Here is a 25,468-nt window from a genome sequence, read left to right as displayed (position 1 = left end):
AACATGAAAGGCGCATAAATGTTTGGTGGCCATGTTGGTAGTCGTGGTGGATATCCACCTGAGAAGGAGGCCAACACTTGGAGAGAGTAAGAGGAAAAGTTCTGGCAATGTCCAGACCCTAGATTCCATTTTCCTTAAGACTCACCTGCAGCTTTGCTCTTCTAGTGTGTACAGAAGCCTATCAATAAATTCATCTGATTGCCTAACCTTGGTGCATATCTTTCTTTCACTTGACTCCTAGTTCAGGTTGCCCCTAGTGCACTCTCTGGGACAAGGGTTCATGTGAAAGTCGTTTGTTCCAGAGAGGATCCTAGGAAATGGGAATAGGGTAGTGAGGAAGAGAGACAAGGAAGGGAAGACAACAGAGAAATAATTTCTTGGGGCAATTCACCACTGTGGGTGATTGGACCTCAAATCTGCTGGAGTTGGTTTAAATGTATAACTCAACGATCCCACCCAAAAGGAGAGAAGAGTGATCATGCCAGGTCATACCCACCATTGGTTAAGGTCTGTTCCTGGGATACGCAAGTTAACTGACACTTCAGGCCTATTGTGCTGCGGGCAGAGAAAGTCCAAGCAATTACGAAAAATCCTCAGAGAAACATGCAAATGATTGGAACTCAGGCCAGCATGTGCTGAAGAAGTAAGGGTGAAGGGGAGTAGGGAAGATACCTATAGCACCTGCTTTGTCTTATATGGGAAAGTGTTCTGACATGTTCATTTCATTTCCTGTGAGCTCACACTGCATGAGAAATACACTGGCAGTGTTAGCTCAAAGTCTTTGTGCAAGCTGAGCAGAAGTGTGTCTGATCCTCTTCTGTTCTTTGAACAAATCTAAAAATTTCCCAACTCTTTCTGGACACAGTCTTCTATGTCAATAGTAGGAAGTCATTAAAGAAGTCCTGACAACTGGGTTTGGATTTTCCTCATAGTTAGATGGGGGTAAGATTTTTTTTTTTTTTTCTTCACAATCTCACCCTGAGAGACTTTCTACCCTCCCTACAGTTCTGGATTCATAAATAAGATGGTAATGGGATGCAGTTGATGTAATGATCATTTGAAAATAGATGTGAAAGTAATAACTAAAAATCAGGAACGAATTAGAATCTTCTCTCTGTGAGTATGTCTACCAGTTCATATAAAGGCTGTCTGAAGTTTACTTGGAAGTTGCTTGACTGCTTTTTAAAAATCAGTCTTTTGTTAAGGAGCAAGACTATATATTTTTATGTGATTTTATATTTAGAGGAAAGCATTTGTATAATTATATACTAAGATTGAGTGATTGTATTATCCTTCTTTGCAAAATTATCATAATTACTTTATTTAGTTATGTACTTGAATTTTAAAAGCTGGTGATATTTGGCTTGAATACAAATACAAAATGTGTGATGTCAACCGATATGCTAGCTATTTTTTTTAAACATCATTAGAGACAAGCAAATGGCAGTCGATGTACAATGAGAAATTTCAAGGCTGTTGGATCTGAATTTAATTTCTGTTTGTGACTCAAAGTAGGCAGTGCTTGATAATTTGATGGCTAGAATATAATCACTGGGTGAATGTAATCCATTTGTTTAATTGCCCAGACTCCTCACTGTATTTACAGTTAATTGGTTCTCATTATGGTTTTCCTAATAGATAGCATAAAGCAGTAGGATTAGAGAAACCTGAAAAAGAACACTTAATTTGTGTTCTTTCTTGAAGCAAAGACTTAACAAGTGTTTATCTGGTTCATTTTTCACCATCTTCATGACAGGTTAGGGGGGAAAAAGTCTCCAAGGGAGGTGATGTATAAATTCTTTTCATTGTTTTGGGCCTTTGAAAATTTTTATAACCAGAAAGCCAAAAGCCCAAAAACGTTCTTATGTCTAATTGAAGTCCTTTTCTTATGACTTGAAATTCTTTTTTGGACTTTAGTGGCTGTGCAAAGTAGCAGATCACTACCTACCATTTAATAGTTCTCATCTAGTGAAAGTTTCTAAGTCTTTTCTTCTAAATTTCTTCCTTCTTTTCTCATGGTTCTAAACCTTCAGTTCAGGCTTCTAGATATCCCACAAAAAACTGCCCATTCTAAACCTTTTCTAATGCCTTAGGAAAAGCCAGATGAATTCATCTGATGAGGAGGAATCTAAGTTCCTTTTTTAAAGTACAATTTTAATGCTGCATTTTTGGCTCAAATATGTGCATTTCCTCCATATAAGGGCTGATTTTACTTCATTTCATTTACTGACTTCATTTACTGATGGAGCAAATTAAAATCGTAAATATCCCTAAAAGATTTCCCAGTCTGCCTTCCCTTCCTCCTTCCCCACAGTTAACCTCACTATGAATTCTAGAGCTTTCCTATATTAGTTGAGTTTCAGGCAATTTGCAAAGAATTTGATTAAAAACACATTGGTTGTGCTGACAATGTAAACAAATAATGAAATTACTATAAATGGATATTTCTGGTTACCGATTTTTAAAATCAGTGATCTGAAAATTTTAATTTTCAGAATCGTTTTTAGATACATAAACATTTCTGCCTTATTTTAAATTTTTTTCTCCCCTGTGTATTTGATATTTTATTTCTAGATTATTTTCAGCTATTGTGGGTATTGTACAGTGAAATGGGACGCTAGTTAGGTCAGCTAGGTAAATTATGGTAAGTGGTATTATAGACCACTAGAATAGTGGTCTTAGAAGCATACACACAGTATATTTTTAACTGGAAGGACAGGTTACCAATAGTGTATGTATATTATGATCTTAAAAACAGAAATATTTGAAATATTTGAAAATACTGCCAAATCTGGCATCACGAACTAAAAGTGAATTAAAAATGAAAGGAAGACGAATAGAGATAAAACAAAGAACAACAAAACCCCTAAGTCCACCAGAAGTTCAAAACTTGATTAAATTTTCTTCTATTGCTTCCTTATTATAAAAGGAATATATTCTCATTGCAGAAAATAATGGAAAAAAACCCTATTAGGAACATTCATAATCCTACTTACCCAGCGATGGGACAAAACTCACAAAAAACAACTTTGTATCTCAATTTCAAATCCTTCTCTATGCAAATACACAGACACACCCACCCACACCCACACCCATGCATGGATAGTGAATGCTCCTTTTGTTCTTTTAGTTTTTTATCCATATTGTGTTCTGTTATCCGGATAAATCATAAATTAGTCAACCAGTCTCCTTTTTTAAGACATTAAAAGTTATTTCTAGCTACTCCCTAATTCATATGACACAGGGCATGTAAAATGGGCTGAAAATCAATTATAAATAAGAAGGCAAAGAAGTTTTCACACAAAATAATTATCAATATGTGGAAAATCAGTAACTGGGGATATTCATTTGGAATATTCATAATTTCTAATTTTCTAAAAGGAATTTTCATTTTCACCATGGAGTTTTTTTATGGCCATTAAAATAAGAATAACTAAAAAAAAATAAGAATAACTAACTAGAAGTTCTTAGACCTTTATGTGTATCAATGTCAGAGTTTAAACTAAATCAGTCTTAACTGAATGCTTTTTTACTGAGTAGTTTTTTTTTAAAAGATTTTATTTATTTACTCATGAGAGACAGGGGGAGAGAGAGAGAGAGAGAGAGAGGCAGAGACACAGGCAGAGGGAGAAGCAGGCTCCATGCAGGGAACCTGACATGGGACTCCATCCTGGGTCTCCAGGATCACACCCTGGGCTGAAGGTGGCGCTACACCGCTGAGCCACCTGGGCTGCCCTCTTAGAATATTTTTTAGAAATTAGATTTGACTGAATTTGTTTCAGTGTTTATTTCACATGACCTAATAGGAATATAAGGAAACTGGTAGGCTTGACAGAAAATATCCTTGCTTTCCTCTTTTCTTTTATAGCAACACTCTGAAAAAGAGGACTTGGCACATAGTAGGTGCTCAGTAAATACTTGTTCAGTGGATGAATGAATGAATGAATGAATAAATGAAAGAACTTAAAGGAGTAAGACTTGTGACAATCCAGATGAGAGCTGATTTGGACCTGCTGTTAATGGGAATGAGAGAGAAAGGGGATGTGGGGGAAGGAGATTAATAAGAATTCTCCATACCTTCTGTTCAATTTTGTTGTGAAACTAAAACTACTCTAAAAAAATAAAGTCTTTTTAAAAGGAGGAGTTAGGGGTGCCTGGGTGGCTCATTTGGTTAAGCATCTACCTTCAGCTCAGGTCATGATCTCAGGGTTCTGGAATCAAGCCCTAAGTCGAGCTTTGCGCTCAGTAAGGAGTCTGCTTCTCCCAGTCTCTCTCCTTCTGGCTCTGCCCCTCCCTCCCACTCATGATTTCTCTTTCTCTCTCAAATAAATAAATAAAATCTTTATTTATTTTTTTTTAAATAAAATCTTTAAAAAAATAAAAAGAGAAGGTAGTATATAAATTTCTTTTTTTTAAAGATTTTTATCTATTTATTCATAGAGACACAGAGAGAGAGAGAGAGAGAGAGGCAGAGACACAGGCAGAGGGAGAAGCAGGCCCTATGCAGGGAGCCCGACATGGGACTTAATCCTGGGTCTCCAGGATCACACCCTGGGCTGCAGGCAGCGCTAAACTTCTGCACCACTGGGGCTGCCCAGTATATAAATTTCAAAGGAAAAACTTGAAGTCCTTGGTGACTTATTTTATGTATTTGTAACATAGAAAAAATAGAATGTAATTTTAGGATTCTGTGTTTGATAATAAGATTAATTAGTGGTCCAATGGATGGATATACTTGATAGAAGCAATTTGTTTTCTTATTTCAATATTTCCATTTCCATTTTTTCTTACATCTTTTCTAATAAGGATAAAAACCCTATCATCTTAATGTTCAGATACTTGTTGACCAGGTAATGTTCTCTTCTGTCATTTCTAACATAAGTTATGTTGTTGAGCTGAGATGGAATTTGCTTCTATTCACTTTGAGTTTTAATTGTTCTATGGAGTTGACTGAGGCATGGCAAGAGATCACTCAGAGTCAAAGAATTTCACCCACTTAACTTGAGGTATACCAGAGTCTTACTATGACCCCCGTCAGCAGCTGTTAGGTCAACTCCCAAAATGGCTAGTGCTCGCCACCGTGCCTGAGCATCATAGGCTACGGGATCCAAGATACACTCTATAAGAATTCCCTCTATAGGTAGATTGTTCCCCCAATTCCTCTTTATTTTTGTCTTTCTTTTTTTTTAATTTTTTATTTATTTATGATAGTCACACACACAGAGAGAGAGAGAGGCAGAGACATAGGCAGAGGGAGAAGCAGACTCCATGCACCGGGAGCCTGATGTGGGATTCGATCCCGGGTCTCCAGGATCGCGCCCTGGGCCAAAGGCAAGCGCCAAACCGCTGCGCCACCCAGGGATCCCCTGTCTTTCTTTTTTTATTTAGAGTTATATTTTATTTGGTTTGGGACAATTCTTCAAACACATATAGACTGGATATTTGTCATATTTTCTGACTGTCCATATGACTTTGGAACATGTGTCCTACATTTGGAGAATTTCCCACCTGATGAATATCCTTTCCTTAAACAAGTCACCAGAAAAAATGTGTTTTCTTAGCCTTCCTTGATGCTGTAGCAAGTGGCTACCATGTAGCTCAGACTCCATCATTCAGATAACTTGCAAGAGTTGCACTTGCAAATGAAAATGGGAGAGGGCATGTACTGGGCAGAGTCCAACTTGGAGCAAGGGCAGAGGTGGTGGTGGAAGATTGTGATGTTGGGATCCTGATGTCTGTAGCCCTGTGTCAGTGGTATTGTTCCTTACTGTACAGCCCCCACCGCCTGACCCTGGGATCCTCCCAGAGATTCTGTTAGCCTCTTCACGGGCTTTAATAAGTGGCTTTTCTGCATAAATGAGCTGTAGTGCCTCTGTGACACAGGTGTAGTACTAATGGTTTTTAATGAACACAGAATTAAAAAAGAAGGGACATCAGAGGCATACTTCTCTGAATCCCTCTTCCCCCATGAAAGTGGGAGAGCAATACAAAAGTGGTGATGGATCTCCTTGTATTTATTATTAATGATAAGTGACAGTTTTTTGAGCACTTACTATTTTAGGCATTGTCTCATATGATACTTTTGGTGGTCTTATGAGAAGATCATCATTAGCTCTACTTTTAGATGAGAAATATGATTTTTTTTTTGGAAAATAGTATTTAAACAGCTTCCTATCTTAGCCAGGGTGCCATAGAAAATGGAGCATAAATGATAGCTCTTTATTAGGAATGGGAGGTGGTAATCGCAAGGCATCAAGAGTGTGGAAAATCAAAAAACAAAGACAGGAAAGAGGGACAGTAAATACAGTATGTTGTGTTACTAAACTGGTCAGAGCTTCACTAGGAAACAGCCAATTACTTGGTCATGTGGGATGTCTCTGGACATATCTTGAGAAACCTCTGTGTATTAAAGTCCACTGGGAGACAAGGGCAAAGAATTAATCTCCTGTCTCTCATTGGTCAAAGATGTCTACCCAATAGGCCTTAATTTCTCCATACTTCTGGGTTGTATTATTCAACCCACTGGAAGTATTGTGGGATCAGTGGTATGTTACCAGTGGATAGAACAGTTGGCAGAGGCCTAGGTGCAGAAATGCCTGTAGCTTTCACCAAGGCTTCCATGAGGGAATCCAGGATAAAGGTGAGCCCTCACTCTGAGTGCTAGACAGCTGTCAGTGTTAAGAAATGGAACTTTCCATTGAGCAAGCTGATGAGAGCCCAAGAGAACAGGACAGACCTGGGAACTGGCATAGGTGTAGACAAATCACTCCAAATTCTGTGTCTGTCATCATATTGGCATTCTTCCTGTGTGTCTATTTTGTGTTTCTGTTTCCTCTTCTTATCAGGACACTAGTCATATTGGATTAGGGTCCATCCTAATCAAGTATAGCCTCATCTTGATTATATCAAAGACCCTATTTCCAGATAAGATTACATTCACAGGTACCAAGAGTTAGTACTTTAAGACATATTTAGGGAGCACAATTCAACCTACAATAGCATCTGCATGATTAGGGAAGACATAGGGAAGAATTTGCAAAGAAGGGGAAGTAAATAATCTAGTTTTGAGTATGTTGAGTTCTAGTTGCTTTTGAGGCTATAAGGCTGCCATGTCTAGTATGTGACCCAAAATATGTTTTAGGAGCCTCAGGAGAGGGACACTTTGGTGGCTCAGTGGTTGAGCATCTGCCTCTGGCTCAGGTTGTGATCTCAGGGTCCTGAAATGGAATCCCACATCCCATGGGGAGCCTGCTTTTCCCCCTGCCTATGTTTCTGCCTTTCTTTGGATAGATAGATAGATAGATAGATAGATAGATAGATAGATAGATAAAATCTTTTTAAAAATTTTAAAAAAGGAGCCTCAGGAGAGAGTCCTGGCTGGTGAGGAGGCACAGAGTCATCAGCATCTGGGTGGTAATGGGTGTAAAGCTGACAAAGTGCTGAGCAAGACTTTGAGGACTGACAACATTTATGGGGTAGACACAGAAAGAAGAAGCCTTGGGAGAGACTTGGAAGGAGTAAGCAGAGAGGAGGTAGAAGAAGGAAAGCCAAGAGAAAATAGTGTCAGACATGAGAAAGTTTCTGAGAAACAACACAATGCTTTTCCAAGGTCAACAGCATTCCGTACCGTAGAAAGGCCAAGTTTTGAGAATTGTCATTTTCATAAGGTGATTTCATGACTCAGTGGAAAGAATTGAAGGCTATCCCTTGGATCTGCAGATAGGATATTCCTCTGGATTCCCAAGAGTGGTGTATGAGAGAATCCCAAAGGAGAATATCCCTTGGATTTGCAGATAGACAGTGATTACCAAGTTTAGGGGTTTTGCGGGGAGTGGTAAGGGCAAAGGCAAGACTACAGTAAGGGTGATAAGCTGTGGGTAGAACTATGGCCACAGCCAGTAGAGAAAGCTGTGCTGTGAAAAAGTGAGGGTGGTGGTGGTGGTTAGAAACCAGAAAATAAAAAAAAAAAAAAAAAAAAAAAAAAGAAACCAGAAAATAGAGGATGTTGTTCAGTGGGAAAGGAACCATTGATGGAGAGACTTAAAGGTCTGAGAGAGGGCGTGATCTGTGGAACAAGCAGGAACTCAGGATTCAGTCTCCTACTTCAAAGAGGGTGCTTTAGTTTTGATCTCTTCTATTTGTTGGGCATTTGCACATTATTTAATACGATGAGAGCATGCTAGAAAATCTTTGCAAACTATTGAATTAGGTGTTACAGCCCAAGAAAAAAAAACTATTAATCATTAGCTGTAGCTCTACACAGAGTAATTTACAGTAATAGCTTGAATAAACACATTCAAATAATCCTGGTTTATTTAAGGTCATGTTTCCAAAAGGACCTCAATTGACAGAAATAACTATTATAGCTATAATTATTTGCATTTCAGTTCCTGACTGGCACGTATAATTTGGATATGTATAAACTTCAGTTTTTAAATTTTGGCTTGCATTTTTTTTTATTAAGCTTTTTGTTTTGGCTCCAGTATAGTTAGCATACAGTGTTATATTAGCTTCAGGTGTACAATATAGTGATTCAACAATTCTATGCATTACTCAGTGCTCATCATGATAAGTGTACTCTTAATCTCCCTCACCCATTTCATCCACCCCCACCCACCTCCCTTCTGGTAGCCTCCAGTTTGTTCTCTATAGTTAAGGGTCTCTTTCTTGGTTTGCCTCTTCCTCTCTCTTTTTATTTTTCCTTTGCTTGTTTGTTTTGTTTCTTAAATTCCACATATAAGTGAAATCATATTATTTGTCCTTCTTTGACTTATTTCACTTAGTATTATATTCTCTAGCTCCACCCATATTGTTGCAAACGGCAAAATTTCATCCTTTTTTGTGGCTGAATAATATTCTATTGTGTATCACAATGGAATATTATATATTATACACACACACACACACACCACATCTTCTTTATCCATTCATCTATCCTATTGATGAGCATTGGGACTACCTCCATAGTTTAGCTATTGTAAATAGTGCTGCTAGGGGTACATGTATCCATTTGAATTAGTGTTTTTTTTTTAAATTTTTTGAGTAAATACCCAGTAGCACAATTATTGGATCCTAGGGTAGTTCTATTTTCAGTTTTTTGAGGAACTTCTATACTGTTTTCCATAGTGACTATACCAGTTGATATTCCACCAACAGTGCATGAGGGTTCTTTTTTTCCACATGCTTGCCAACACTTGTTTCTTATGTTTTTGATTTTAGCCATTTTGACAGATATAAGGTGATACCTCATTGTAGTTTTGATTTGCATTTCCCCGATGATGAGTGATATTGATCATCTTTTCATGTGTCTTTTGGCCATCTGTATGTCTTCTTTGGAGGAATGTCTGTTCATGTCGTCTGTCCGTTTTCTAACTGGATTATTTGGTTTTGGGGTTTTGAGTTGTATAAGTTCTGTATACATTTTGGATACTAATTTGGGCTTGCATATTTTTTAAAAGCATTTTTCAGCCCTAAACTATTAACAAATGCATGTGGAGATTTTTATACCACAATGAGATTTTAATGCTGGTTTTTAAAGTGTTTTTTTAAAAAGTAATCTCTATGCCCAATGTGAAGCTTGTAGTCACAATCCTGAGTTCAAGAGTTGGGTGTGCTACCAGCTAAGCCAGCTGTGTGCCCCTCCTGGTTCATTTTTTAAACAATCTCCGCTTAAGTAAATTTACTGGTAGTGATAGATTTTTGAAAGACACATGTATTATTTGTTAGCATTATAAAAGAAATTTGCATTGGCTAGAAAATTTTGAAAAATAAATAAGTGTATCAAGAGGTTGAAAAATAAATAAATGTATCAAGAGGAGCACTTGGGTGGCTCAGTTGATTAAGCATCTGCCTTTAGCTCAAGTCATGATCCCGGAGTCCTGGGATTGAGCCCCACATCAGGCTCCCTGCTCAGCAGGGAGTCTGCTTCTCCCTCTCCCTCTGCTACACCCCCTGCTTGTGCTCTCTTTCTCTCTCTGTCAAATAAATAAATAAAATCTTAAAAAAAAGAAATTACAGTCGCATATATTCCCAGTGTGTAATGTTAACCATTATTTCAATATTTCTTACTTTATATTATGAAATATTTCAAACATTAACAAATATCCTTTTATGCACAATGTTTTAATAAATTTATTATCTTTACTTAAGAAAAAAACTCTTTAAAAAAATGTTATGGATTCAATTGGAGGCCTCTCCCAACTATGTTTCCCTTTCCTCACCAGGAGTAACTACTACCCTGAAATTCTTCCATGTTTTTATATACTTACAATGTGTACAGCTATTCATTAATAGTATGTGGAAGTGTTGCCAGCAGCTGAAAGCCCGATCTCAGCCAGGGCCCCCCTAAAGTGGTCTTAGCTGAGGTTCCTAGAAAGTGTGCCAGTTAAGGTCTCTGTAAGGAGGCCTCTGGGCTAGAAATGTAGCTATACATATGAACATGGCTGGTTGGGGTTGAGTAGGCTGAGTGCTTGAATGCTACTCCTTCCAGGAACTATAACACACCCACAATGCAACAGGTCTGGTGTGGAGAGGGCAACTTAGACTCCGTGAGATCTGCTCATCAAAGCTTTGCAACTGCCTATGGTCAGCCTGAAAGATTACACATAGGATTTTGGCACAGTCTGGAGTCATACTCCTCAATGTGTGGTAACTCTGTGTTTAACTCTTTGGCTAACTGCCAAGATGTCTTCCAAAGTGGCTGCACCATTTTATATTCCCACCAGCAACATATGAGGATTGCAGTCTCTCCCCAGCATCCTCAGCATTTATTGGTATTTGTCTTTTTGACTTTAGTCATCTTAGATAATGATGTATTATCTCATTGTGGTTTTGATTTGCATTTCCTTGTGACTAATGCAATTTCCTTGTAACTTGGTTTTTTTGCTTATTAGTAAATTGGATTATTTTTGTTTAATTATTGAATCATAAGAATTCTTGTTCTGTGTACCAGGCCCTTATTAGGTATATGACCTACAAATATTTTTCCAGGATTCTGTGGATTCTTTTTTTACTTTCTTGTAGTGTCTTTCAAGCATAAAAATTTTTAATTTTGATGAAAGCCAACTTCTGATTTAGTTGCTGTGCTTAAGTATCCTATCTGAGAAATCAAGGTCTAATTCAAGATCATAAAGACCTATATCTATATTTTCTTCTAAGAGTTTTATACTTTTAATTCTTATGTTTAGGTCTGTGATACAGGGCAACCTGGGTGGCTCAGCAGTTTAGCACCGCCTTCAGCCCAGGGCCTGATCCTGGAGACCCAGGATCAAGTCCACATCGGGCTCCCTGCATGGAGCCTGCTTCTCCCTCTGCCTGTGTCTCTGCCGCTCTCTCTGTGTGTCTCTCATGAATAAATAAATAAATCTTGAAAAACAAAAGGTCTGTGATACATTTAGAGTTTTTACATATGATGTGAGATAGTGTTTTAAGTTAATTTTTTTGCATGTGGATATCTAATTGTCCTACCACAGTTTGTTGAAAAGACATAATTCTTTCCCCATTGCATTGTCTTGGCTTTGTTATCAAGTATCATTTGACCATAAATATAAAGATTTATTTGAAATATGCCTACCCTTATACCTGTCACACAGTCTTGATTACTGTAGCTTTGTAGTAAGTTTTAAAAATAGGAAGTGTGAGTCCTCCAATTCTGCTCTTATTTTTCAAGATTATTTTGACTATTCTGTGTCCTGTGTGTTATCGTATAAATTTTAGGATTAGCTTGTCAATTTCTGCAGAAAACCTCAGCTGAGTTGGATCTGTAGATCAGTTTTGCGAATGTTCCCATTGTAATCGGCAGAAAAGTGAACTCCTCCAGCTCCCTGCACTGCTACCTGCTGCCTCAAGATATTCACAATCCTAATACAGTCCTTGGAACTTGTGAATATGTATGTCACATGACATGGGGAATAAGGTAGCAGATAGAGGTGCTGCTCCCAATGTAATGATGAGTGACTTTAAATATGAAAGAGAAGCAGGAGAGTGTCAGAGTGATGTGTTATGTCAAATCCTGAACTGGTCATTGCTGGCTTTGAAAATGGAAGGGACCATGAGTCAAGGAATGGGGGTGGTCTTTACAAGCTGGAAAAGGCAAGGAAAAGGAATGGATTCTTCCTCTGCACCTTCAGAAAAGAATGCAGCTTTGCCAAAGCCTTGATTTTGGCCTGGCAGAGTCTTTTTGGAACCATCTAGAACTGGAAGATAATACATTTGTGTTTTAAGCCATTAAGTTTGTGGTAATTTGTTGTAACAATAAGAGAAAGCTAATTCAGCTATCTGAACTATATTGTCCTCCAGTCTTTGAACACAAGATGTTTTCCTTTTATTTAGGTCATCTTTTTTCTCAACAATGTTTTATAATTTTCAGTATACAAATAGTATACTTCTTTTGTTGAATTTATTCTTTTTTTTTTTTTTTAATTTTTTTTTTTTATTTATTTATGATAGTCACAGAGAGAGAAAGAGAGAGAGGCAGAGACACAGGCAGAGGGAGAAGCAGGCTCCATGCACCGGGAGCCCGACGTGGGATTCGATCCCGGGTCTCCAGGATCGCGCCCTGGGCCAAAGGCAGGCGCCCAACCGCTGCGCCACCCAGGGATCCCTGTTGAATTTATTCTTAAGTTTATTATTCTTTTATGATACTCTTTTAAATGAACTTGTCTTAATTTAGTCTTGGATTGTTCATTGCTAATGTATATAAATAGAATTGATTTTTTTGTATTGATCTTAGATCATGCAGCCTTAGCTGCAATTGTTTTTGTATATTTTCTAAGATTTTCTACATACAAGATCATGTCATCTGTGAATAGAAATAGTTTTTCTCCTTTTTTTTTTCCAGTGCATAAGTCTTTTCTTTTCCTGCCTAATTCCTCTGTCTAGAAATTCCAGTACAATTTTGAGTAGAAATTATGACAGCAGACATCCTTGTCATATTCCTGATCTTAGGAGATGTTAGGGAAATATAAACAACAACAACAAAAATCTCCTGCCAATCCAGACAAACTCTCCACAAAAGTCAAAGAGAAATAAAACAGTTTTATTATTGAATAAGCATTAAACCAGAATGGGGTCTGCATCACAGGTAATTCACTAAAGAAAATGTAAAGATGGAATGATACAACTAAGCAGATGCCGCAATGTTTGCATACATGTTTGCACATGTTTTCAGGATGAATGATAACTAGTCTTCAAGTAAGTGGAATTGACAGAAGCATTTGTCACACATAGTTCATCCTAAATTCACCTGGTAATTGGGGTACCCCCCTATGTTTGCTAATTGCCTTTATCCAAAAGAAAAAATTCATATCTTTATGACAGGAGGTAGGTTTGTAACTTGGAGCCAGGTGCCAGCTGAAGTTAGATTCTTACCCTCTCATGGGAACTGGGAGGTAGGGGCACTCTCTTCTTTAATGGTTACATTTTTAGGAGATGGCTCCCAGATCCTTAAGAAAAAGACTCCTGGTTGTAAAACTGACCAGAGGCTTATTTAGGTTTTAAAAAGATTTATGTGTATCTTCAAGGGACAGAGAAAAGATTCACAATGACAAGGTTTTGTCTCTTTGTTTTTAGAGAGGCAGAGAGAGAAGAAGTGGGGAGAGGGCAGAGGGAAAAAAGAGAGACAGAAAGAGAGAATCTAAAGCAGCTCCCTGCCTAGCATGGAACCTGACAGCGGGCTGGATCTCAAACTCTGACATCATGACCTGAGCCAAAATCGAGCCAGACACTTAACCAACTGAGCCACCTAGAGGCCTACAATGACAAGTTTTCTAAGGCAAATGCACTAGGAAAAAGGATGAGGAGGGCATTGGAAAGTCTCCCTTTTTGTATCAGGAAAAATTTTTTAAAAATATGATTGTGTTTACCTTTATGAGTGGACATTTTTAGTTTTTATCATTAAATGTGATATTGCTTGAGAATTGTTCAGATGTCTTTTATTAGGTTGAGGAAGTTTCCTTCTATTCCTAGCTTTTATCATGAAAGAGTTGGATTTTGTCAAATGCTTTTTCTGCATCTATTGAAATGACTTCTTTCATTCTGTCAACGTAGTGCATTACATTGATTGATTTTCATATTTCAAACCGATCTTGAATTTCTGGGATAAATTTCACTTGGTTATGGTGTATAATCCTTTTTATATGTTGTTAGGTTCAGTGTCCTAGTGGGTTTTTTTTTATTTAAATTCAATTAGCCAACATATAATACATCATTAGTTTCCATTAGTTTCAGAGATAGAGTTCAGTGATTCATCAGTTGCACATAACACTCAGTACTCATCACATCACGTGCCCTCCTTAATGCCCGTCACTCAGTTATGCCACCTACCTACCCACCTCCCTTCTAGCAACCTTCAGTTTGTTTCCTGTGGTTCAGAGTCTCTTACGGTTTGTCTCCCTCTCTGATGACTTCCCATTCAGTTTTCCCTCGCTTCTCCTATGATCCTCTGTATTATTTCTTATATTAAACATATGAGTGAAAGCAGAGATAATCTCCTTTCTCTGATTGATTTATTTCACTCAGCATAATACCTTCCAGTTCCATCCACATCGATGTGCTAGTGCTTGTTGAATTTTTAATGTCTATATTCATAAGAGATATTGGTCTATATTTTTCTTATTATGCCTTTGGTTTTGGTATCATGGTAATATCGTCCTCATTGAATGAGGTACAAAGTATTCCTTCCTCTTCTGTTTCTTAGTACAGTTTTTGAGAGATTGCTGTTCCTTCTTTTACATATTGGTGGAATTCATCAGTGAAGTCATCTGGTTCCTGGATTTTCCTTTGTGGGAAGTTTTTAAAAATATTAATTCAACATTTTATCACTCCATTCAAATTTTCTTTTTCTCCTTTAGTCATTTTCTGTGTTTTTCTGTATTTCTAGTAATTTTTCCATTCCCTCTAGGTCATCTAATTCGGTACCATTGTTCACAGTATAGTTCTGTTTTTCCTTTTACTTCTTTAAGGTCAACAGGAGTGTTTCCTCTTTCATTCCTAATTTTAGTTTTTTGAGTCTTCTCTTTCACTTTTTTCTTAGTTTAACTAAAAGTTGTCAATTTTGTTGATTTTTAAAAAATGAACTTTTGTTTTATTGCTTCTCTCTATTGTTTTTTTGATTCTTTATTTCTGTATTAATCTTTATTACTATCTTCCTTCTGCTTGCTTGGAATTTAGTTTGCTCTTCTGTTTCTAGTTACTTAGGGTAGTAAGTTAGAAAATATTTTTAAGATCTTTCTTCTTTTATTATATAGACATTTATAGCTGTAAATTCCCCAATAAGCACTGATATAGTGATGTCCCATATGTTTTGGTATGTTGTATTTTCATTTTCATTCATCTCAAGGCATTTTCCAGCTATCCTTCTAATTTCTTTAATCAATTGTTTATTTAGGAGTGTGTTGTTTAATTTTTACAGATTAATTCATATAGATTTATGAATTCCATAAATTTCCTTCTGTCAATGCTGCCTAGTTTCATGCCAGTGTAGTTGGTGAACGTACTTTGTAGAACTTCAATCCTTTAAGTATATTGATTTTATTAATTTTTATGTGTATCATTCTCATTGTCTTTATTTTCTAAATCCTTTTTAAAATTTGATCTCTTTCACTTATAAGTAACTTGTGTGTGTGTGTATATATATATATATATGGGTGATTTTGTATTTCAATGTTTTGGGGCTTTTTCTTTAGTTGAATCTTATTCTTTTTATTTGATTTTATTATGTCACAGAATAAACCTTCTATAATTACAGTTTTTCAGAATAAGTTAAGAGATTCTTTAAACTCTGATGATTCAGATAATCATTTACCCCCAAATGGGTGGATTGATACTAAAGTAGTTATTTGCTCAAATTCTACAAATTGGTCAGGGTTTTTTGAGGATAGCTTATATCTGCTCCATGCAGCATCAACTGGGCAGCTCAACTAGGGTGGGAAAAGTCTCTTCCAATGGTGGTTGATATTGGCCATTTGCTGGGAGCTCACCTGGGACTATTGGCTTTGTCCTTGATTTACTTCCATGTGTTTTCTTTATATGGATAAATCAGGCTTAATTTCCTACATTATGGTGGCTGAGAGCTGAGAGAGAGTATCTCAGGAATTAGAGTTACAAAAAATAGAGCCTCCATGTACAAGCCTTACCAAACAACTGTTAGCATAACACTTGCTAATTGGCTAAAGCCAGTCACATGGGCCAAGCCCAGAAATAATATATGAAAGGAGTATACAAGGGCATGCTTACTAGTAAAAGTGCTTCACTGGCAAGTCACCAAAGGAATAGTCTGCTACACATGAAATGTAGTAAAGCTTATGCAAGTTTTGCAGATTCTTTGAAGAGACTGTATTTTATTTTTGGTCACAGAACTCAATATATGTTTATCTGACTATATTTATTGACAAATTATTCAGATCTTCCAAATCCTTATTTATGTCAATGATAAGTTGGTGTGTAAAAATCTCCATCTACTATTGTGTGTTTTGTTTTTTAATTTAATGGTTATCTTAGTCAATTCAGGCTTATAACAGAATGTCATGGACTGGGTGGTTTATAAACAACAGAAATTTATTTCTCACAGCTGTATAGGCTGTGAGATCCAAGATCAAGGCACTGGCGGGTTTGGTGTCTAGTGAGGCTTGCTTCTTAGTACACAAAAGGCTCTCTTCTCCCTGTGTCTAACATATGTTGAAGGGACAAGAGAGCTTTCTGGGATTTCTCTTAAAAGGGCACTAGTCTCATTCAATCCCATTTAAGAGGGCTTTGCCTACATGATGTAACCACCTTGCAAAGGCCCCACTCTTTATACCATCCCATTGGGGGTTAGGATCTCAGAGTAGTGAATTTGGGGGGGGCACATATCATTTCATAATAGTGGATTTTATTAATAGCTCATATTTTGTTAATTTTTATGCAATTTAGTGCAAATATGTTATGGTTCATGAATCTTTATTTTATTTATTTATTTGTTTATTTATTTATTTATTTATTTAAAGATCTTATTTATTCATTCATGAGAGACACAGAGAGAGAGAGAGGCAGAGACACAGGCAGAGGGAGAAGCAGGCCCCATGCAGGGAGCCTGACGCGGAACTCCATCCCAGGGCCCCAGGATCACGCCCTGGGCTGAAGGCAGCGCTAAACCACTGAGCCACCCGGGCTGCCCATGAATCTTTATTTTTAATTGTACCTTTTATCAGTGACAAGTGACTATCATTGTACTAAATACTTTTTTGTTTGCTTATCCTAAGTGTTTCCTTTGTGTTATGAATTATTGTTATATCATTTTTGGTTTGGTCCTCAGTCACTTTTATTATTTTTTGTTGGTATATTGAATTTGTGATGACTCTGTCTAGAATTCTTCATCTTTTCATTAACTATCAAGAGCCCTCCTTTTGAGTGTGATCTGTTTCTTTTCTTAGACAATGACCACTAACAAAGCTTGTTAGTTTATACTTAATATAAATTTGAGAAAGGAGAGGAAAGAGATTGAGTAATCAACTTAAAATCAGGGCAGCCCCGGCGGCACAGCGGTTTAGCGCCATCTGCAGCCCAGGGCATGCATGATCCTGGAGACCCTGGATCGAGTCCCACGTCAGGCTCTCTGCATGGAGCCTGCTTCTCCCTCTGCCTGTGTCTCTGCCTCTCTCTCTCTCTCTCTCTCTCTCTCTCTCTCTCTCTGTCTCTATGAATAAATAAATAAAATCTTAAAAAAAATCAGCTTAAAAGCATTGAATCTTTCAGTGTTGATACAATAAATTAAGGTGACAATCTCTAAATGTGGTAACAAAGCAAAATGCAATCCTTATTTTACTTTTTCTGTTTCTCATTCTCCCTTTCCTCTATTTAAACTGCCAACATTTGAGGAAAAGGGGAGAGTAGAAATTATTTGAGTGAATATGGTATCCCTGTACCTTTTATTTTAAAAATGTTCATTTGGTAATCTTTCTAACATATTTGACAGGTCATTTTCCTGTTGTATTGGTAAGGAAACAAAGCACAAAGAGGATAGCTAATTTTCCACAGCCCCACAGTGTCAAGGTATCATTCCATTTAGCCACACCAGGGTCATAGCTAAATTGATTTATTTTCTCCATAAAGAGTTGGCATCCCATGGACTACACAGATAACAGTTAATTCCCAAATGTAACACAATGAATTTGGTACCGAATAAAGTCTTTATTTCTTTCTGTTTTGAAAATCTGTAGTTATTGTGTTTAGAAGAGAGAAGAGGAGATTATTTTTATAAATATTCAGATTGTTAGAATTAATTTCAGTGGTGTTGGGAGTTGGGAATATGGAAATTTTTAAGGTTGATGCTTCTAGAGAAAGTAAAAGCTTCCTGCCTTCCATTTCAGTGAGTTGAATAAGAAAAAAGTTTAGGTAAACCATTTAGCTCCTTGCTTATTAGGAGGGAGGGAAATTAGCAATTTAGCGAGGGTAAAATGGTGGTAAAAATGGACACTCATTCTTCAAATTTTACACAGAAATGTAGAAGTCATACAGTGGACAATTGCTTTTATTAAACCATAATTTTAGTCAGGTTACTAGAGACAACAACTTAATATGGCAGAGCAGAATGTCAGCAAAACCATGTATGAAAGAAGACAGTTTTTCTCATCATGTCAGAGTTATAGTCAGCAAAGAGCAGTTGTCATAAAATGTGACATAATTCTTCCTCTTTGGGATGCCTGGGTGGCTCAGTGGTTGAGTGTCTGCCTTTGGCTTGGGGCGTGATCCTGGGATCCCAGGGACCCTGCTTCTCCCTTTCCCTGTGTCTCTGCCTCTCTCTTGGTGTCTCTTATGAATAAAAAGTCTTAAAAAATAATAATAATTCTTCCTCCCTTATTCTTTAGAGTTTCAGCCTTCTTTATTCATCTACTTTGTTTTCATTTCACACTCTAATTTTAGGAGCTCTAGTATGAAGATGCTTCCCATGTGGCCTTAAACTCAGTATATTCGGCTATTGTTCTATAACTCATTGTCAACCAGTTTATCAATACTATCGCCATTGGTTGCCTATGTTTTAATCTTTTCTCTCTCATTTCTCCTTATCAATTTTCTGGGAACATCTACAATGTTTAACACAAAGGAAGAGACCACTAATTGTGAGATGTAGACATTGGCATCAGGGAAGACCTGTGGGTGAAGAAGGCTTTTCTGTACTCCCCAAATCACTATGAATCTGTTGTTATAGATAGCTTTCTTTGTTGGGGTTTAGCAAATGATTTACTTATCAAGAGGAGCGAGACAGAATGAAATCAATCATGAGAAAGCTACCAAAGGCCATGGCAAAGGTTTTTCATATATTCAGAGTTATGGAATTTATGTTTAAGAGATGAAAGAGGAATGCTTTGCTTTCTTCTGCAGTCTCATAAGATTACAGATTTAAGATTTGTTTGCCCAGCATTTTATGAGGAAATACAGTGAGGATTCAGTCTAAGACATCTATAGTTAAAAAGGATGAATTCTTAAAAGTGACTTTGAAATATGTGCTAGTTGTCTTTTAGAATAAAAAAATCCTTTGTTTGGTTTAAGTAAATAAAAAACAGGCTTGAGTAGTGTAGAAAAAGTAATACATCATCAAAAATTACTTGCTTACAGGTTTGTTTTTGAGTAGCAAGTGCTCTAATTATGAAAACAGTGTTGATTCTATCCTCAATGCTTAGGTCATACTGAAAAAGAAATTTAATCTTCCTTATAAAACTGCATATATGTATCATTAAGATGTTTTGAAAGCTTAATTGATAGACATAGCATTTCAAAATAGGAATAGATCTTACAAATCTCTCTCATATAAATGAGAAAATTGAGAGCCTCCAAAGGTCAAATAGCTGCTTGGTGCCACAGAACAGTTAAATGCTAACTCATGAAATATACTTTTACTTTAAAATAACATCTATTTTCTTCATAGGACTTAATCAACTTATATTTATTTACTTATATATACATTGTCTCTCTTAGCATAAAGTAAATGCTGTGAGGCCAGGGTTTTTTTGTTGTGTTTCATTCAGTTATGTTCCAACATCTACAGCAGTACCTGGCTGTAGTAGGTGTTCAGTACATATTTATTGAGTGATAAAAGTGTGATTAAGGAAGAGTATGAGCTGTAGAGCTTTTTCAATTTGGTGTCAGCCATCTTTGTTTGCTGGTTTGGTAAGAGAAGTTTTCATGCAATAGGTAGAACTTATCTGTATGTTAAAGGCTGGTATTGCTTGGTGGTAAGGAGAGTGAACATGCTAGATAATAAGTGTTGCCATGAACTAGGAGGAAAGAGGGAGGGGGGTTGGAATAGGTGCAACAAGATGAAATAGGCCACCATTAGTGTTTCAAGATCACACATGCTTTTCTTAAATTGGACCTGGTGGAAAAGACAGCCTGACAGTATGGTCAGCACTACCTGCTTTTTTTCACTGAAAGTGGTAAAAGTCCTTGACCTATTTGAATTTGACTTGAATAGGACAAAGGTAAAATACTCATTTGGTTGTCTAGTCAGACATCTGTCTTCAGGATTCAGAATTATGACAATCCCATCTTCACTACCATGGCCGCTATGATGTTTATTTTTTTTCCTAACCTGCTTATTATCACAATACTCATGAAAGGTGCCAGATTTCCCTATATAGTAAATGATGATGATAGCACTTTGCATTCTTGGGCACATAGAATTTTTTCAGGATACTTGCACATAATTATCTCATGAACAGATTCTACACTGCAGCAAATTGCAGGGTCTTATAAAATGATCTGAAATCAGTTGTGCTACCTGGGCAATGTCCACTGATCCTAGAGCGGGGAGGAAAATTGTGTCTAACGTGACTTTTTATTTTCCAGTTAAAACAACACATCAGTTAAAGGCAGATGGACAACCACACTGGTATTCATAGGTCCTATTTTGCATAAAACAGCATCAATCTATTTATTCATGAGTTTTAAATATATTGCATATAAATACTTCCTTGGTTTAAAAAGTATTGAATTAATCAGTGAAATGACAAGTCGGTTTTAGTCTTAAGAGTCATCTACCATTTGTTCTTATAAAGTCTATTGATAATTCTTCCAATGAGTGTCTTGCCACTCTAGTTTATAAAATGTTATTCAGAGGTCTGAATCATACATCTCCCTGAACCCAATCCCCAGGAGGCAGGTGACCAAATGGGAAAGTTTAGCATCTAGAAAGCAGTCATGGCCTACATGAACCTTGAAACTAATGAGACTATCATGATGAATCATAGTCCAGTGTATTTATTTTTTAACTAAATCCCTTACAAATAAGATATGTTCATTGAGCCTGGATTTAACATTTTATATATTAATATGTGTTTCCCACTTTAAGGTGCTGCTTATATTTAAAAGAACTTTCTAGTCATCGATCTCATTGGTGTTAAGACACATTAATACATGTCTTCATGCAACATGAGAGAAATGTGATCCTTTTTGAGAAATGTCCCAAATGCCCCATATAAATACACTGCTTTTATTACTTTCATAAAGTAAGTGAAGAAAACCATACTTAATATGTAAATAGCTTTTTGTATGCCTTTCTATAAGAAGGATGACTTGAATGCTAACAATGTAGAGTACACAAATAACATTGCTACTAGGGTTACCAGATAAAATACAGGGTGCCAAATAAAATTTGAATTTCAGATAAACAACAAGGAGTTTTTCAGTTTGTGCCCTACATACTGTAGTTTTTAGTATAAATATGTCCCAACTGCTGCATTATTTTAGCAATTCAAATTTAACTGAGCATCGTGGATTTTTATTGGCTAAAGCTGCCAATCCTAGTTGTAACTTCGGGGGCAGGCAGGCCCTAAAATTTGTGATTAAGGTGCTGCCAGTTTTCTTCAGCCAGAGTATATTCCATGGTTCTCGAATGTATCATCCAGTTCTCTTTTCTCTTTATAAGAAGTTTGCATTTAGAGCAGTATTGGAACTGTTGAAATATCAAATCTGTTTAGCTATCTACTTAATGGGAGCAGACTTCTATGAGCTGAGAACATTTCTATGATACCAGAGTTCAGAACCTCTAAGGATAAGACTTTAAGAGACTGTTAACATGCAGAATGAGGGGCATCTGGGTGGCTCAGTGGTTGAGCATCTGCCATTGTCTCAGGTTGTGACCTCGGGGTCCTGGGATCAAGTCCTGCATCGGGCTTCCCCCAGGGAGCCTACTTCTCCCTCTGCCTGTGTTTCTGCCTCTCTCATGAATGAATGAATAAATAAATAAAACCTAAAAAAAAAAAAAAACCCATCCATAATGATATTACCCATTGACTATCCTCAACTTTGGATTTCCTAGGCATGAATTAATATATTCCAAATTGATCTAGTTTCTTCTCCCATACCTGCTCCCCCTGTATCTATGTTCATGATGCCGATACCCACCCCATCATCCAAGCCAGACTGGAAATGAGGGATCTTCCCTTCCCTTATTCTCTTTCTCACGTCCAGTCAGTCCTGTGGAATTCCTTTTCTCCCTGTTTCCATGGCCATCCCGTTAGTTGTGGCTCCCCTGCCTCTTTGTCTCTTTCTCCAGCACACTTCCTTCACCTTTCTGTAGTGGAGAACACCCTGGGCTGATGGGAATGCCCTTGCACTTCTGTGCCTCTAGAGGGACTAGAGCATATTCTATCTATGCCTGTAGGTACTTAGTAAGTAGGGTCTCATAGAAAAAAATCAGAACATGGAAGGATTTTGCAAATGTGTTCATCATTCTGCCTAGAGTGCTTTTTGTTAAGCCCTGCTCATTTCACTAAATAGCTGAGTATCACATTGCTCACTCTCCAGAAAATGCTCCTAGCCACTTGTATCTTCTGGGTTCTCCCAACTTCTGTCATCTCCATTAATTTTCATCGACTCCCCTCCCACCGTAGTGATTATTTTTTGAGCTATTTCTCCAAAACATTTTACCCACCTCCAGGAATCATAAACATGTGCCAACATGCACGAGTGTGCATGCATGCAATCTATCCATCCTATTACTGCTAAATGTTCTATATTGAAACATTCTAAAATAGAGCATAATTTGCTTTTTCAGTCTCAACAAACTATAATTATTGGCCTCTACATTTAATTATGTCACTTCAGGTCACGTTTTTATCCTCATGAATTCATAGGGGCTTTGTCTTCTTGAGTGAGCAAATAGTAGATCTTTTGTTCCCAGATAGTTTATATTCTTTTAAGATTTATATTTTTGTTTCTTTTTACTTAGCAGTGTTAAATTAGTTCTCTTTCTCCTTTTTCTTTAAGGCAATCTAGGGAGATGAAAGTTTGATAGCCAGAATCTGAGAACTAAATGTACTTTTTTAATAGACTCAGCATTAATACATTGTGGTGGGATGCAAAAAAGTCCCTTTTTATCCTTATCCAGTGAAGCAAATATTATTGGGTGAGTTATTTCAATAAAAGAAACTTATCTCTAAAAATTTAGCCTTAACTGTGTCCTAAATTCCTCAAGATTCTTTTATTAGTAATTTCTAACATTTGTTAGGCAAAATTGTCTTTTATGATCTCCCAAAACCATTTCTGAGATGCGACATCATTATATTGCCAATGAGATACTTTCTCAATAATAGCTTTTCAATTTCTCTAAAAAGTCTAATTTCTGCTCCAATTTCACATGCCCTTCAACAAATGAATCTGCCTCAGCTCTAGTATTTCTTTCTGCTCATTAGTGCTGTATATAAGCTTGTTCTTATGAACTCACAGCTGTCACATATTATAAGTTTATCTTTTGTGGCAGGTATTAGCATTTGGAAGGTTATCTTTGGGTCACTGGTGTGATAATGGTGGACACATCAGAAATTGGGGATAAATCTGAAGTGGTAGATGCTGTGGAAACATTGGATCTTGAGATCACAAAGGTTCAGTGGGATGTAGAATAGCCAGCCCTGAGTCTCTCAGACCAAGAAAAAGTTCCCATGTGCACGTGTGCATGCACACACATACACACATCTTTAAAAACCAAAGGATTTTTAAAAATGTTTTATTTATTTATGAGACACACACACACACACACACACATATATATATATATAGAGAGAGAGAGAGGCAGAGGGAGATGCAGGCTCCATGGCTCCATGCAGGGAGGCCGACGTGGGACTCGATCCCGGGTCTCCAGGATCACGCCCTGGGCTGAAGGCGGCGCTAAACCGCTGAGCCACCTGGGCTGCCCAAAAACCAAAGGATTTTTGAAGTGCAATTGGAAGAAGAGGTGGAAGTAGAAAAATAAAGACATGTTTTCCTCAGAAGATAATATTGGTGCAAAAATAGTCACAGGTCCCATCAGAAATTTGGAAGAAAACAGGCTCCAGAGTTTAAGAGGACTCCCTGGAACTGACTATCTCCCTGGTGCAGAAACTCTGACCTTTGTCTTGGCCCTTTTGCTATGCCTTGGCCCCTTTGCTATACGTCAGAAATAGCCCTTGAAATTCAAGAGAGACATGAGGATGGTTCAGTTGATTAAGTGGTCAACTCTTGATTTCAGCTCAGGTCATGATCTCAGGGTTGTGAGATTAGGCCCAGATGGGGTGGAGCCTGATTTAGATTGTCTTCTCTCCCAAGAGGGAACCCTTTTACACTGCTGTCAGGAATGCAAGCTGGTACAGCCACTTTGGAAAACAGTATGGAGGTTCCTCAAAAAGTTGAAAATAGAGCTATCCTACAACCCAGCAATTGTACTATCTGGGATTTACCCCAAAGATACAAATGTAGTGATCCAAAGGGACACCTGCACCCTAATGTTTATAGCAGCCATGTCCACAATATCCAAACTGTGGAAAGAGCCCAGATGACCATCACCAGATGAATGGATAAAGAAGACATATACAATGGAATACTACTCACCCATCAAAAAATGAAATCTTGCCATTTGCAACAATGTGGATAGACCTAGAGGGTATTATGCTAAGCGAAATAAGTCAATCAGAGAAAGACAATTATATGATCTCACTCATGTGGAATTTAAGAAACAAAATCAAAGGGGAAAGGAGGGAAAAATAAAGATGGAATCAGAAATGGAGACAAACCATAAGAGACTCTTAAAACTGAGGGTTGCTAGAGGGGAAGAGGGTAGAAGGATGGAGTAACTGGGTGGTGGACATTAAGGAGGGCATGTGATGTAATGAGCATTAGATATTATATAAGATTGTTGAATCACTGAACTCTACCTCTGAAACTAATATACTATATGTTAATTAATTGAATTTAAATAATAAAAAAAATTCTCTCCCTCTGTCCTCCCCCCCCAAAGAACTTCAAGAAAGTGTGACAGTTTTTGACATTAGATGCATTCTCAGCTCTGATTGGTAAAATAGACAAATAATTCAGTCCAGCACATTACCCTAAGAATCACTGGTTTGTGACAGAGCCATCACAGGATGAGATACCTTATGTGTGTGCCTGAGGGGCATGTGGATGGTGATTACATCTGGGACTTGTCCACATATAGTTTTAAAGGAAGCCTTGGGTATGAAAA

The 25,468-nt window shown here is 37.3% G+C and overlaps 1 protein-coding gene across 15 annotated transcripts in view; it reads left to right on the top strand.

Annotated features, from left to right (window-relative positions):
- The window catches only part of NEK10 (NIMA related kinase 10), a 233,913-nt gene that overhangs the window by 102,675 nt on the left and 105,770 nt on the right, over window positions 1-25,468 (top strand). Inside the window, exon 24 of one of the 15 annotated variants that reach the window (XM_077865479.1) lies at window positions 13,570-13,788. The exons of the other annotated variants lie outside the window; for them this stretch is intronic. Within the exon in view, the coding sequence (XP_077721605.1) occupies window position 13,570 (1 nt within the window). The 3' untranslated portion in view covers window positions 13,571-13,788. Of the gene's footprint in view, window positions 1-13,569; window positions 13,789-25,468 lie in introns of those variants that run through there. 15 annotated transcript variants of the gene reach the window in all.

Source organism: Canis aureus, chromosome 22, assembly GCF_053574225.1.
Source record: "Canis aureus isolate CA01 chromosome 22, VMU_Caureus_v.1.0, whole genome shotgun sequence".
NCBI classification, from domain to species: Eukaryota; Metazoa; Chordata; class Mammalia; order Carnivora; family Canidae; genus Canis; species Canis aureus.
Note: the sequence above shows the minus strand (reverse complement) of the source record. Positions and strands in the feature narration are given on the sequence as shown.